Source organism: Chenopodium quinoa, unplaced genomic scaffold (assembly GCF_001683475.1).
Source record: "Chenopodium quinoa cultivar QQ74 unplaced genomic scaffold, ASM168347v1, whole genome shotgun sequence".
Classification (NCBI taxonomy): Eukaryota; Viridiplantae; Streptophyta; class Magnoliopsida; order Caryophyllales; family Amaranthaceae; genus Chenopodium; species Chenopodium quinoa.
The window spans coordinates 531,950-548,495 of NW_018744577.1; the positions used below are offsets into that span (position 1 = coordinate 531,950).

General features: G+C 42.7%; 1 protein-coding gene across 1 annotated transcript; it reads left to right on the forward strand.

Moving 5' to 3' along the window:
- Positions 1 to 3,747: 3,747 nt before the first annotated feature.
- Positions 3,748 to 4,501, forward strand: LOC110699147. Its single transcript, XM_021876636.1, has 2 exons — positions 3,748 to 4,140; positions 4,222 to 4,501. Exons 1-2 carry the CDS (start codon positions 3,853 to 3,855, stop codon positions 4,417 to 4,419), a joined length of 486 nt encoding a protein of 161 aa, XP_021732328.1. The 5' UTR covers positions 3,748 to 3,852; the 3' UTR covers positions 4,420 to 4,501.
- The last annotated feature ends 12,045 nt before the right edge of the window (positions 4,502 to 16,546 follow it).

Below are 16,546 nucleotides of genomic sequence, written 5' to 3' on the forward strand. Positions count from 1 at the left end.
AGACGGGAAGGGTTCCTGTGACACGGTCAGACTGTACCGTGACACGGTCACTTCCAGTCCATTTTTCCGTCTAAATTCATTTTTAACCCTAATTTCTTTCGGCTTTTTAAGTGCCGATTGATAATTTCGGGCTTTTTTCTAACTTTTATTATTCGGGCTAAAATAAGAAAATAATAAAATAAAAATAAATAAAATGTTTGGGCCAAAAATAAATAATAAAATAATAAAATAAAAAGGTTTTGGCTTAAAATTAATTAATAAGCTTGGGCTAAAATTAAAACTATGCTTTTACCAAACATCAAGACTAATCCATGGACCTTTCAAAGGTATGAATTAAATAAAATACGATTTTTTTAAGCACTCTCGGGATTAAATACTAAACCCGACCAATAGAGGCGGTGAAAGGTTATTTATCATCGGGTTTGGTTTTGGGGAGACATTTTTAGGTGTCTACAGAAGCCCCCTCTTTGACTGAGTTTGTAGAAACGTTACTTTCAAAAACGATAGTCAAAGTAGTCGATAGGGACGGAGAATGATTTAAGACGTTCTGCGATCCTAAATCATTCTGTATACGTCGATACCTGCAGAAAAATGATAATTCCACATATAAAAGAGTAACGGGATAGAATACGTATCTGGCACCAGTGTGTCGGTGACAAACGAATTTGGCAGCTTCCTAAGCTTGAAGGAATCTACCGAGTGACATTGGTTGAAACACTTTCAATGCTTGAGGAAAGCCGACTGAAGAGTTTGGCAATTTTCTAAGCCTGAAGAAAGCTATCGGATAATACCTTCCATGCATGAGGAAAGTCGACGAACGAATTTGGTGTCATTCTATGCTTGAAGAATTCCACCGATAATGCCTTCCATACTTGAGGAAAGCCGACAAAGGAATTTTGTGGTTTTCTATACTTGAAGAAAAATCCACTGATGATGCTTTCCATGCCTCAGGAAAGCCGACTTGGCGGTTTTCTATACTTGAAGAAAAATCCACTGATAACGCTTTCCAAACGTAAGGAAAGCCGACTTGGCGGTTTTCTATACTTGAAGAAAAATCCACCGATTAACGCTTTCCAAGCCTGAGGAAAGCCGACTTGGCGGGTTTCTATACTTGAAGAAAAATCCACCGATAACGCTTTCCAAGCCTGAGGAAAGCCGATGATTGCTGGAATTAGTAAGTATATAGTGGTTCGATTATCCTCGAACGTGGGCCGCAGATGATTCACAATTTTAAGCCGATTATCCGACCGTATTAAATGCTTAAAATGCCGAAAAATAGGTTCTGACGCTTGTCACGGGTAAAATGGTAATTTTAGTCCCCCCTTAAATATCAGTTGGGATTTTCCGCGTAACTCTAGCGAAAAATAACCGCTCAACAATCTCAAAAATCAGTCAAACTAGTCAAAAATGCGAGGAATATTCCCTGACCAAGCGCAGATTCGCCGTGCCACGTTAGCCATTTGCCGTGACACGGGAAGCACTTCCCGTCAGACGGGATTAGGATCCCGTGTCACGGGAACTTTTTCCCCCTTTTTTTTATTTTGCTGCTTTTTGAATCAGTCACGTGTGAATGATTGCAACGGTTACTTTTCTTTTTTGTCCTTTTCTGTCTTTAAATTCGCATATTCTCTTTCACACTTCACCATTTCACATCTCCTCTTCATTTCTCCATTTTTGCTTCTTGCTTACCAAAATTGCCGAGCGACGAATAAAGTGAACCGCCGGCCGTCAAAGCTCACTGTGAGACGGTAACGGCGACCGTGACACGGTTGTTCTGCAGATCCGATTTTTTCTCTTTTTTTTTTTGTTTTGATGCGGGTTGCTGCTGTTGCTTGCTGTTGTTGTTTCTGTCTCGGAGCTGCCGCCTAAGTCGTCGGAGCTCCGTCAGCTTTGAAGCTCGCCGTGACACGGGACTGCTTCGTCGTGTCACGGTTATTGTTGACCGTGTCGCGGCAGTCGTGCTGGTGGCCGGAAGTTTTTTCGAACTTTGGAGTTCGAATTTTAACCAATTTTGCTATAATTTCTCGATATTCTCCTCATTTTCGACCCTCTACAAACATCCATGTAAGTTTCCTTTTATTATTGCTTTGAATTTGCTTCACATAAATAATTTCATGATGAACCCTAAAAAATCAATTTGGGGGTTTTTGATTTTGAAGTCTTATGTTGAAATTCTTGCCATGATTTTACTTGTATATGTATACATGTGTGTTTGTGAGAGATTTGAGATAAAAATTGCATGATTTGATGGAGAATTGGGCAAATCACCATTTTTGGGTGCTTCTTCGTGAAATAATGTTCATGTCTTGCTCTTGAAATGGTGAAAAAATGGTGGTGAATCTTGTGAAATGATGTGTTGATTCATACTTTGCATATGTACTATATTGTCATGGAGAACATAGTATCATGCGGCTAGGAGAACTGTAGTATTAGTTTGTCATGGAGAAACTAAATACCATAATTTTGCTAATTTTTTTGCCTGGAGGTAAAAATTTAGCATATAATTCAAAAATTAAATAACTTAAGAAATGATGCTAAGTATATTTATTTTTATTACTTGAATTAAATATTTAGGAAATGATGCTAAACATTTAGATTTTGATAATAGCATGCCTAGACGACGAGATTGCGATCTTTCTACCCTCGGCCGGCGTCGGGCTTTTCGGGAGGACACTCCCACCATTCCTGAGGGTATGGACGACAATGCTGTAGAGTCCGAGCCTCGGGCATCCGCGAGTAGAGGTAGGTGGGTTCCACCTCCGTGGACTCCAGACTAGTTGGTTTTCTGCCGTGAAAACCATGTCTCTCATCTCTCACTCTCTGGCATAGTCGATGGCACGCTTCGCCACCACGGTTCTGGAGCCGGCGATTTGATCCCTCGACTTCACCTGATCATTACGAGGGATCTTGCTACGAGCGCCCTATGGGAATCGGTTGGTTTAGTAGATTTCTGTACGGCGGTTGTAGGGTTTCGCAGCCCCCAGGGTTGCGGTGCGACGGTCGTTTGCGCATTGTTGGAGTATTTTTGGTTGGGGGGAGATGACGGTGACCCCCCTAGACTTCAGTATGATTAGCGGGTTGCGCTTCACCGACCGGGCTGTAGCTCAGATGTCTGATCTGTCTTGGGGATCGGCTGAGACAGCTAATTTGTTGGGTCCGATTGTTCAGTACATCAGGTCCCGACCAGTGTCTCGAGGTGGTCCTAGGAGCGGACGATCGAAGCTGGCTTCAATTTTAGCTCATGGCTTTGACATGGAGAATACGACGGCTGAGCAGCGAGTGCGGATTTTCATCCTGATCCTGATTTCTATGAGCCTTTCTCCCGATAGGAGTTCACTTGTACTCCTTTGCTACCTCCCCGCTCTGGTCAGGATCCCTGAGATAGGATCCTATAGCTGGGCCAACCTTGGATACGCCGATCTCCTCTTATCGCTATGTCATGGCTGTCGGCGGCTGAATGACGAGTCTCCCATCACTGTCTATGGTCTGTGGAGAGTCGTAGAGGTGATGATCTTTTCCCTTTTTTTCACTTTAACTTGTTCGACTCATGTGCTAAAGATTACTTTTCATCGCAGCTGTGGTTCTACGAGTACTTCCCAGGCTTGGCTCCTCGCCGGCGTCGTGGAGCGGTCCATGATTTCCCTGTCGGGGCCGGCTGGCGTGATCGAGGAGAGTCGTGGGTGGAGTCTGTCCCTGCACTGCGTGGGCTGCTACGCTGAGGCACCTCTTCTGTCGGCGTAAGAATCAGTTTTGTTGCTGTTATTTTCCCTCTGACGTTGTTTCTGTTGTTTCACGCCGACTTTTTATGGTTTTCAGGTTGCCATTGATGTCCAATATCGTCCTTGGGCCGGGATGGCTGATCTACCTGAGGCCTTGCGTCTTTCTGCGCACCGCACCATTTTGGTTGGTACCGGACGCTTTGTCTGGTATTTGGGGGAGCGAGTCGTTCGTAAGCATAGTGGCGATCGTTTTGTGGTGCCCTCATCTCCACCAGAGTTGATGCTGGACTCACGCTTGATCAGAGAGTTGATCAACAGGGGAGAGCGCTATACTTTTCCATGGCAGGAGCTTGTACACATGGAGAGTGACTATGCGCGGGATTTGCTTCCCTCTCTGGCTTCCCCACCCCGTCTTCCTGAGGTATGATTTCTTTTGAGGATCTTCTTTATTAGTCTCTGTATTAAATAGTCGAATAACTTGATTATTCGATCATATTTTCAGACGACTATTCGCCCTGTGGGGAGGATCGAGATTCCTCCTCAGTCTGTTCTCTATCTAGGGCCGATTGGTATCACAGAGGACCATATTGCTGACGCGCCAGAGGGTTACAGACAGGCGCAGGAGTCTCTGCCCGAGGTCTTTGAGCCGGTGAGTTCTCTTGGATGCATTATTCATCCTTTTAACATTGTTTGTTACTGACTTTTCATTGTTTTATCCTCAGCCTAACCGCCCGGAGATGATGAGACTAATGAAGCTGGTTGACGCCCTGAAGTATTGCATCATCAAGCTTCGGCGTGGTGCGAGTTGTCGGAGCTCTTGCGACGTTCTTGAGGTATCATTCATTTTTTACTTCTACCATTTGTTTTATTTTGCATTGTTGACACCTTTTGATTTTGTATCTTTCAGGAGCGACGGAGGTCCCGCTCGCGCTCGAGGCCTAGAGGCTCGGACGAGGAGGAGCTTGGTCGTGGTAGACGATCTCCTGAGATTCGCCGGCATTCTCATTCTCAGCGAGAGCCTCAGACTACCCAGGAGGCTCAGTGGCAGCAGCCTCAGTCTTCCCAGCGCTTTCCGGGCCAGAGTCAGGGGGTGTGACAGTCATTTTCGCAGCCTCCGTAGCCTAAGTTTAGGTATGTTTTGACTCCCTTGGATCCTGGTTCGTTTGCAGCTCCATTGTCCGGGATTCCTCCACCGGTGTCGGGCTTATTCTCAGTTCCGCTGTATGGGACGATGCCTTCACTGACGATTCCAGTGTCTCTGGGCCAGTCTACTCCGTTTTCCGGTTGGACGGGTCCTGCCTTGAGCTTGGCTACTGCTGGGCCTACAGCGACTAGTAGGGACGCTACTCCCCGTACTCGGATGGTCGAGGGACTCTTCGGTTCGCCGTTCCCATATGCACAGGATGGACCACATGCACAGGGTGGAGATGAGACTGATTCTGGCTCTAGGGACTTTTGACCGAGGGTTTTTATTTGTACATACTATGATGACACTTGACATATTTATGTATTATGACTCTTTGTACATTATTTACAGTTTATATATTTATTATTGTGTGTGTTAGTGTGTGTTTGAGACTCCTTATGTGTGATCGTGTATTTATTAACGACACGACGAAAAGACATAAGTGGAGTAATGGAGGGTACCGACCTTCCCCAAAAGAAAAAGAAATAAAAAATACTTTCCCCAAAAAGAAAAGAAAAGAAAAGAAATAAAAATAAAAATAAAAGCAAAATGATAAAGAGATAAAAATTATCTTCCCCAAAACAAAAATAAAATAAAAAAACAAAACAAATATAAAGAAATAAAATCTTAAAATAAAATAAAGATAAAAATAAAAAGGTGAGAATTTTATTAGAAATAAAATTCTCAGAGAAAGCTGAAAAATAAACATTAAAGATAAAAAATTATAAAAAATCCGGATAGATAAGGGAAAAGATGAAAAAAGAAAGCGCGTAAAGTGCCGTCACACGGCACTGTTCACCGTGTCACGGCAAAACCTGCCGGGTCACGACAAAAGTTCCCGTGACACGGTGGAATTTCCCGTGTCACGGGACGCGTATAAGCCAGCGATTTGTTTTACGCGTATGAAAAGATAAATTCTGGGCAGTTTCGAGCGCTTTTGCTATAAAATAAGACTAGATTATTCACAATATGCATAATTACGAAACACAAAATAATTTAGAATTTCATTTTTCAATAATCATGCCTCAGAATTTTGATAATACATTGCGCGGCTGGTCTTATTCTTTGACCAATGCTAAAAAAAGAGAGTTAGAATTATTTCATGTCAGGGGTTTGCTAGCCCTGCGACACGTAGGTATTGAACATGGTTTTCTAAGGGCAACATTAGATTATTGGAGTCCAGAAACACACTGTTTCAAATTTAATTATGATGAAATCTGTCCTCTGCCGGAGGAATTTGGTGCAATCTTTGGATTTCCTACTAGAAATCTTATTGCCATGCCTACCCTACATGAATATTATTAACAAGATTTTGAACGCCATCTGAATCTAACGGATCCAGATTTAAATAGAATTGTTTGTGGTAATGAAGTAGACTTAGAAAAACTTGCTAATTTATATTTTAATCGCCCTATCTCTGAGTCTTATCATGTATATCGTAGAAGGGCATATATATTTTGCATGTTTAGCAAGCTACTATTTGCAAACGGCAGGGTAGGACATGCTTGTCTAGCGTCTGTGCTTGAGCATGTTGAATCCGGAAGATCTCCTATGTCGACGTGCCTTGGAGAAACATTTTCTGGTCTTGACGAGGCAAAAGCTGACCGAAAAGCCATTAGGAAGGGTTCTCTGGTACTACTGCAGGTAAAAACACGCTCCGAATAGCCCCCGTGACACAAAACAGCCACCGTGTCACGGTGGGTGTCTGCCGTGACACGGTTAAAACTGTCGTGTCACGGGAATCTGCATACTTTTTTTTTTTTTTTTGCAGATTTGGTTGATGGAGCGTTTGGAATTATTTGAAGCCCCCGACGATATTGAAAAATATGGCCCTAATTATTTCAGCCTTAAATAAAAAATTACAATGACTTATATTTATTATTTATTTATCCGAGTCAAGGAGTCGGACGCAATAGAAGAACGAAAATAAAAACTCGAACAGTAAATTCGCAACAAGTGCGCCAATATTCCAAAAATAAAACGGGAAAACTGGAAGTCCGCCGTGTCACGGTGGAAGGGTCCCGTGACACGGTACAAATTCCCGCGTCACGGCAATTTTTTTTTCTTTTTTGGCTGACAGGGGGGTGACGTGGCACGGGACACTGTTCCTGTCAGACGGGATAAAATCCCGTGTCACGGGAAGTTCCCTTTCCCTTTTTTCCGTTCAGGGGCTGACGTGGCACGGGACACTGTTCCCGTCAGACGGGATAAATTCCCGTGTCGCGGCATTTCCCCCCCCCCCCCCCCCCTTTTTTTTTTTTAATTTGTCGTGACGCAATGCTGAATTGAGCGCATATTTGATCAACAGAGGGAGGATTTTTTTTATTTTAAAGTGGTCGGGCCCCCTTGAGGGGTTGCCTACTTATCCTAAAAAGGAATCAGGCCAGACGTAGCTCTAATGGGTCATGAACCTATGCGATTAGGCATAGAATTTCTTGAGTTGATCCAAGTTGGTCAAATTATGGAAGCCGTTACCGTCCATGTCTACCAATTACGCCGCTCCGCTAGACAGGATGACTTTAACAATGTACGGGCCTGACCAGTTCGGTCTGAATTTTCCTCTTGGATCTAACACATTTTTACGAAGTGCCTTAAGCACTAGGTCACCCTCTTTGATATTCCTGGTCTTGACTTTTTTATTAAAATGTCGTGCCATACGCTGTTGGTAGATTTGGACATGATGCAAAGCTGCCAAGCGTTTTTCATCAAGTAAGACCAGTTCGTCGTATCTTGCTCTAATCCAGTCGACCTCATCTTGTTGGCTTTCCAATGCGATTCGAAGAGAAGGTATCTCGAGCTCGATTGGTTGTACAACTTCAACGCCATAGACCAAAGAGAATGGGGTAGCCCCTGTCGATGTACGAACAGAGGTTCGATAACCCCAAAGGGCGAAATGTAGCTTACTTGGCCAATCCTTATAATTTTCCGTCATCTTTTCGATGATGGTTTTCACATTTTTGTTGGCCGATTCGACTGCTCCGTTTGTTTGTGGTCTGTAAGGTGATGATCAGTGATGTTTGATGTGATATTTTTGTAATAATTTCGCGCATTCGGCTTGGAAATGTGTTCCATTATCACTAATCATCTCATGTGGTACCCCATAGCGGCATATGATATTTTTCTTAACGAATTGAGCTACGTGTTTTGCCGTCAGTTTGGCATATGAGGCAGTTTCGACCCATTTGGTGAAGTAGTCAATTGCTACGAGAATAAATTCATGCCCCCCTTGTCCTGGTGGTGTTATTTTTCCAATGATGTCAATGCCCCAAGTGGAGAAAGGCCATGGAGAAGTATACGTGTAGAGAAGCGAAGGTGGAACATGCTGTAAGTTTGCATAGATTTGACACTTCATACATTTCTTGACGTACTCGTTACAATCTCTCTCCATAGTAGTCCAATAGTAACCTTGACGTTGAATCTTTTGGACTAACATCTTTGCATTCATGTGAGTTCCACATATACCAGCATGAAGGTTTTCCATGGTTTTATGTGCTTCTTTCTTGGCTATACATAAGAGATTCCTTCCTGTTGCAGTTCTCTTGTGGAGTTCTCCCCTGATGAGCACATACTGTGAGGCCAGGAGCCTCAAAGCACGGCGTGCCCTTTTATCAGTATTAGGAGGATATTCTGCTCTTGTCACATAATTAAGGATGTCTGTATACCATGGCTCTTCATCTTCTTCCTGTGGTTCTTGTTCATCGTCAAGTGCATGAACATACACTGGCTCATGTCTTCTCTCTATGGTCAGTGGCATTCTGATTGTGTCAGCTGGAATTTGCACCATTGATGCTAATTTAGCTAGTGCGTCGGCGAACTGGTTTTCTTCTCTTGGCAAGTACGTATATTCCACTTCATCTAGTTGCTCCGTGAGAGTTTCTAGATGAGCTTGATACATAGCGAGACTTTCACTTCTCACTTTCCATCTCTTAGAGATTTGGTTAATGATTAGTGAAGAATCACCATAGATTCTATCTTAATTCCCAAGGCGATAGCTGTTTCCAACCCCAAAATGCATGCTCCATATTCTGCGGCATTGTTGGTGACATCAAAATCGAGCTTCATGGAAATTGGGATGTGTTCTTCATTGGGTGATACGAGTAAGACTCCTACACCACATCTTTTTGGTTTGAAGCTCCATCGAAATAGAGCGTCCAACTATCGTCTTCGGTCATGAGTAAATCTTCATCAGGGAAATCGTACTCATCTTCTTCTTTTTCAGCTTCTTCTAGTGGAAAGTCTGCTAAGAAGTCAGAAACTACAGAACCTTTGAAGGCTTTTTGTGGCACAAATCTCAAGTCAAACTGAGCCAGATTGACTATCCACCTTGATAATCTACCGTTGAGTGTTGCTTTCTCGAACAAGTATTTGAGAGGATCCATCTTGGACACGACATGCACTGTATGAGTGAGCATGTAATGTCTTAGTTTTTATGCGGCCCATACAAGTGCGAGACACAAATTCTCGAGTGGCGTGTATCGCGTCTCATATCCTTGGAGTTTCTTGCTCAAGTAATAGATTGCATTCTCCTTGCTTTCGATCTCTTGTGCTAGCATTGCCCCCATCGTTTCTCTTGTGACCGTAAGGTAGAGTCGAAGAGGAAAGTTAGGTATTGCTGGCGCTAGCACGGGTGGGTTTGCCAAATATTCTTTGATTTTGTCGAAATCTTTTTGGCAATCATCATCCCATGTGACTGGGACATTCTTCTTAAGCTTCTTCAATATAGGTTCACATATCGCTGTGAGCTTTGATATGAACCTACTTATATATTGCAATCTTCCAATGAAGCCTCGAATCTCCTTCTCATTTTTGGGTGGTGGCATGGCCATGATTGCTTTTACTTTTGAAGGATCCATTTCAATCCCTCGAGAACTGATCACATATCCAAGTAATTTACCTGACGTGACTCCGAATGCACATTTTGCTGGATTTAATCTCATGTTGTACTTAAGGAGTCTTTCAAAAAATTTGCGAAGTGCGACGATATGGCCTGGGCGATCTTTAGACTTGACAATCATATCATCGACATAGACCTCCACCTCTTTGTGCATCATGTCATGTAACAATGCTGTAGCTGCTCTTTGGTAGGTGGCACCCGCGTTTTTCAAACCGAATGGCATTACCGTATAGCAATATGTGCCCCATTGTGTGATGCATGTGGTTTTCTCCATGTCTTCTTCGGCCATCAATACCTGATTATATCCGGCGTAACCATCCATGAATGACAGGAGTGCATGGTTTGCTGTATTATCGACCAGAATGTCAATGTGAGGTAGAGGGAACCCATCTTTTGGGCTTGCTTTATTGAGATCCTGTAATCAACACACATTCTGACCCTTCCATCCTTATTTGGAACTGGAACCACATTTGCTATCCATTCCGGATACTTGGATACTCTGATGAAACCTGCGGCCAATTGCTTCTTGATTTCTTCCTTGATTTTGAGAGCCACATCTGGTTTCATTCGGCGCAGCTTTTGTTTGACAGGCTTCATACCTGGAATGAGTGGTATCGTATGCTGAGCTATATCCCTGTCAATTCCTGGCATATCTTGGTATGACCAAGCAAATACATCGACAAATTCACTAAGCAAGTTAATTAGCTCTTTGCGTTCATCTTGACTTAGTGTTAATCCAATTTTTACTTCTTTAACAGTCGTATCATTGGAAATTTTAACTGTTTCTGTATCTTCAATAACTGCTGTTTTATTTTCGTGTTCTTCCATTGCTTTTATTATTTATTTTTCATTTTTATCATTAGCAAAGCAATATTGATCAGGGCTAGGGGAATGGCACACATCATAAGCAAAGGTACTCATTTCATTGAATTCATTGGCTAATACATCAAGAGAGGCAAGGTCGGCTGCGACCTCACCAGAATTATTAGGACTAGGAAGAGAGGACTCAACAAGAGACTCAGGGTTGAACTCTATAGTAGAAAGAGGGTCGGCCTCAAACTCTAAGGACTCATCTACAGACTTTGACTCAGACTCGGACCCAGACGATTCAGACTCATCAAACATAGGACCCTCGCCAGCAGTTATTTCCAACTTCTCTCTACTTGGCGTAGTGATCCTCAATGTCTTGCGCCATCCCCTTGAAATGTTGTCAGCTTGGACGATTAACTCGGAGGGGTCGAAATCCTTATTCACTATGACGGCTTGAACGAGCTCGGAGTTATCATTGCAGACCAGCTTGGATTCATTCTTCTCCATTCCAAAAAGAAGGTTGATTCCCAGATCATCAGAGTTCAGGCTATCTGACTTGTCGGCTGTGGAGAGCTCTTCATCGATGAAGTCACAATCGAGGAACACCTCGAATCCTGGTTCACGGATCCCATTATGGACAAATGGTTCAGGGAATTCATAGCATGGGAAGTTTTCCCCTTCTTTGATGTACTGGCCCTTGAGGGTGAACGAATATGGATCCATGGCCATTTCCGTCTTCGTGATTCGAGCGTTGTTGCGAGCCTTCATTTTCAATACAGCTTGTTTCAGATCTTCCTTTGTCGGCTCGAATCCTAAGCCGAAAGTATCCTTCTTGAGCGCACCAAGATGGCTCCAAGATTTAGCCATTTTCTTCTTGAGCCCAAGGGTCATTCCAGGGAAGTGACCTTGCTTCTTCAGAATGGCGTTGATATTGGTATTTGAGTAGGGATCGAAGTCGAGATGACACTTTTCCTCTTCTTCGATCACAAGAACATCATCTAGTGAAAACCCCCAAAGATCTTCATCTTCTTCGTCATGTTCAACATGGAAGATATGAGTATCAATAACTTGAATGCGCATATGAGAAGCATCGATAGTAATCGGAACCCCTCCAACTATGGCTTTCACTTTCTGGTGGAGCGATGACGAAATCTCCTTTACCTCATGAAGCCAAGGGCATCCTAATAACAGATTGAAAGAGGCCTTAATGTCCACCACCTGAAACTTGGTGCGACGTTCAATGGCCCCAGTAGTTATATTCAATATGATAGTACCCACGGCTTCACGGCGAGTATTATCGTAAGCTCGAATCCCTTGAGTGGAGGGAGTCAATTCTTCATTCTTTATACCCAACTTCTTTGTAGTATGGAGTGGGCACACATTGATTGCAGAGCCATTATCAACCAGGCTCATAGGAACATTCATCTGCCTACACACTACAGTGAGGTGAGGCCTTATTATGTTGGTCCCCTTCCGGGGGTAGGTCCTTATCAGAAAAAGAAATCAGATTGCTGGTACTCGGCAGCTTAGTAGTGAGAAAGTTGACCAATCCTTGAGGAGTCATATCATCATCAACTCCTATTTTCACCAGAGAATTCATCACAGCCTTTTGATGCTCGTGGGAAGTGGCCAAAAGCTTCCATAAATTCATTTCCACCTTGGTCTTTTGTAGTTGTTTGACCACATCGCTATTCACAGGGTCGATGGGATCAACTATCGGATGTGATTGTGGTGGAGGTGGAGGTGGGTTAGGTTGTTGCACCCGTCCACTTCTGGTGAGAACCTTGACCTCAAGGTCCCCCCAAACATCTTCACTGGTGCCGAGAGATGAACAGGCTATGTCTTTGAGATAGACGTCTTCATCATCACTATCCCAGATCCCGTTCACTTCTTTAGTACTTGAGATAAATATAACTTCTGGCAGAGGTTCATTCATAGGTTGAATGAGTATTGACGGATCAAAGGAGACTTCATCTCCCATGATAGCCAAAGCATCAGAAAGAGGACCTGTTTGAATGTGAAGCTTCTTGCCCCCTGGAGGGACAGGAAGTTGGTTAGCATCAATCAGGTCTTGGATTGCATCTTTCAGCCTCCAACACTTCTCATTGTTATGACCCTTGCCTTGATGATACTTGCAATAAGCATTAAGGTCATAGCTAGCGGTCCTATTCTCAGGTCGAGGTTCTGGAAATGGTCCGATTGGCATAATCAGTCCCTGACCATGCAAACGGTCATAAGCAGCATCATAAGTCATTCCCAAAGGCGTATAAACCCTCCTTTGCCTTTGGAATCTTTTAGGAGGAGCATTAAGGGCCAGCACATCATTGATATTGATATTTTTGGTAGCATTATTGGGCTTAGAAGACGAAGAAGAAGGAGTGTCGTTCTTCTTGTTTTTCCAAGTGATGTTGTTATTGTTGCTACCAGCAGACTTCATCAGTTCATCTTCGATATTGATTCCAATATCGTATACAGCGTCAAAGGTACTCAGAGGCAGAAACTTCAAGTGTTGCTTGTACTTATGAGTCAGATTGGCAATGAACAAGCGAACCATTTCTTTCTCCTTGGGAGGATCCACCAGGAGCGCAACTGTTTCTCTCCACCTGCTTAAGTAAGTGGTGAAGCCTTCATTCTCTTTCTGTTTGAGAATGGAGAGTTCACGTTCAGAAGTCTTGGCTTGGATGTTACACTTGTACCGATTCATAAAGCTTTCAGCAACATCCTCCCAGGTCGCGACATGCTTGGATTCTAAAGAATAGAACCACTGTTGACAGGCATGCTCTAAGGAAAAAGGAAACACCGTAGGGAAGAGTGTCACATCTACTCCCTTAAGAGCCATAGTTGCAGAAAAAGCCTTCAAATGGAAAAGCGGATTATCACTAGGCTAGAATTTGGGAACGTCAGCAGTGGAAAACTTCTCAGGAAGCTTCTCTCTTATGGACGAAGAGGTGACAGGCTGTTCCACATAAGTGAACTCTTCAGAAATCTTGCTCATCTGGTCCTTGATCTTTTCCATTGCAGCAGTAGTGACATTGTTTTGATTATCTCGCTCTACAGTGCTGACTCTAGTGGTGAGTGTCTGCATCATGTCAGACAATCTTTCGATTGTCCTGTTGAGGGTCTCAATGTCTTCCTTAGTGGCCATTGGTTGAAAGTAGACCGTAGACGGATCTTGCGGAGATGATTGAGGTGGTTTCCTTGTGCGCCTCTTTGGTATAAGAGGTTGTTGAGGTATGGACTCGAACCGTAACAATCTACCCCTGCTCCTTGTCCAAGCGCTGTGACACCGAAACAAACACACCTTCAATGACCAAACTTAACCTTAACCTATCCGGATTAAAAAAAAGAATGTTTTTTTTTTTTAAAAAAAAATCTATAATTTTGAAACTCTACTTATTTTTTTTTTAAAAAAAAGAACATGGGAGGATACCATCCGACTTACTCCGAAAAAAAAACGACACAAAAACAAGACTTCCCTAAAATACGGTCAAAAAATGGTGCACAACTAAAAAAAAATGTGTGAACACGATATGTGAGTGACTAAGTGAGGTTATAGACGCGTGTTTTGACCGTATAGCAAGAAACGACACAAAACTGGACACAAAATTCGCACAAAAATCAAGAAAAAGACTGACAGGATACTTTCCAGGGCACCGTGTCACGGTGCAGACTGTCGTGACACGGTGCAGTCTACCATCAGACGATAGACTTTCCCGTGTCGCGGAACTGTTCACCGTGACACGGAAGAATATTCCGTGACACGGTGTGCAGTTCCAGGTCAGTTTTGTATTTTTTCAAATTTTAATCGATTTTAAGTCCGTACTAATTACTATGTGAGAATAAAAACCATCGGTTATGGGTTAAACAAAAAGAGCAAACACATGAGGGTTAGCACCAAACAATCACATAGCATTTAGGCACGATGATGTAAAAAAAGTTTGCATCCTAGGATCGAGATCTATGTTCAACTTTTGGTCAAGCTTTGGGTGTCAAAGGGTACCATGGTTAAGAGTTTGAACGCGTTAGCAAGGCAGCCTCCCTTGAGGGTGTATGCCAACGGGCGGCTCCGCGAGTTCGTGATGAAATCAAACTCGACTCCATAGTTTGGGTGGATTTAATAACTCGGATGAACCCTTATTGCCATGAGCGTTTTTGGGTCGATAGAGCTTAAATCCCCCAGGGCTAAGAAGCATGTAGAACACATACGTTTTTTTCAGAAAAATCGAAGGAAGTCGACTGTGAGAAAAGAAAATAAGCCACCGGACTAATTTTAGGTCTGCCGTGACGCGACAGAAATTCCCGTGTCACGGTACAGTGCACCGTTAGACGGTACACTGTACCGTGACACGGCAGTCATAAAATCTGACTGGTGCCCTGTTTGCTTTTGCGCGCAACCAAGTTATCCAATTTTTCCCACGGGACAGACCTGAATGCGACGTTAAAACGTCTATGCAGATGCAAAAATGCAAAATTAATCACAGGAATATTTTTTCAAGACTCTTTCAAGTCTCATCCACTCATCTTAATTAAATACCGATCACTCAAATCGATAAATAATTAAGAATCCTCCCCAGTGGAGTCGCCAAATTGTAGGCGTCGCTCGAAGTGCGCCTACATAAAAGCATGTTGTGAATATGCTTGGCACTCATAGGAAGTGGGAATTGACATTACAATTAGGGACAAATAAAGTAGGGAGCCGCCAACAAGTTTTTTTAAGGAACTTGTAAACCGTTCACGGATCATAAAAAGGCAACCACGATAAGGGACAATGAAGACAACAACGATTGACCCGTGAAGGTTACACCCCATTCATAATCCATGAGATTACTAACTCCATATGGTTCGGAACCATGAAAGGAGGATCGGGGATGATGGTACGAAGTGAGTCATGGAGTCACATTCGCCCGTATTGGCCTCTACTCGATTCTTATATTGAAAAGCATTCCTGTGATCTCAAAGGCATACAAACAAAATATTCAATTTGCTCCAAACTATTATTTAACTAAATTGGTTTAAAATTAATGCACACATAATTCTAAACATTTGGTGATCACTTCAATTAAAAATAAGATTAAAAGGATCCTAAACCGGTTGTCCAAATTATCTTATTAGGCGTGATTTTCAATTACATATTCCCTTTAAACATGCAATATTGTGATCAATAAATAATAGAATAACATTAATATTGGAACTAATTTAATCACAATTCCAACAACATAAAATCGTTAGAAAAATAATAAAAATAAAAGGAGCATGATCCTTACTTTGATTATGTTTGTTTGCAACTACAAAATAATAAACGAGTTAGTAACTTCAAGGGAATAATAAAACAATAACTAAATAAAATAAAATAAAATAAGGTTGATTTTGGGGCCAAACCCTCAAACGATTCTACCTTTCACGCCTTGGCTTAAGGACAGAACCTCGAGTAAAATATGGACTCCTTTGAGTGCTTGAAGAAGGAATTTTGAAGTAAAAAAGGATAGGCTAGTGTTTAGGTTAATAGCATAGAAGAGAGAAAATAAGAATAATAAAATTCTGGTTGCCCCGTACATCAGAAATGAGGGGGTATTTATAGGGAAAATGCGCTGAGGGAGCACACGGAACCCTAAAATGATAAAAACCCTAAAAAAGTATCCCGTGACACGGTCAGACTGTACCATCAGACGGTACACTTTCCCGTGACACGGTACAGTTTTGGAGTGACGCGGGAAATTTTCAGAAAACAGAATAAAAAATGCGTTAAGGGTTTACGCGGAAAGGACACAGAACGTCCGGTGTCACGGGAAGCCCCACCGTTAGACGGGAAGGGTTCCCGTGACACGGTCAGACTGTACCGTGACACGGTCACTTCCAGTCCATTTTTTCCGTCTAAATTCATTTTTAACCCTAATTTCTTTCGGCTTTTTAAGTGCCGATTGATAATTTCAGGCTTTT

Coding starts and splice junctions, on each gene's coding strand:
- LOC110699147 (XM_021876636.1), top strand. CDS start 3,853: ATGGCTGATCTACCTGAGGCCTTGCGTCTTTCTGCGCACCGCACCATT. Junction 4,141..4,221: donor CCCCACCCCGTCTTCCTGAG/GTATGATTTCTT, acceptor TCATATTTTCAG/ACGACTATTCGCCCTGTGGG.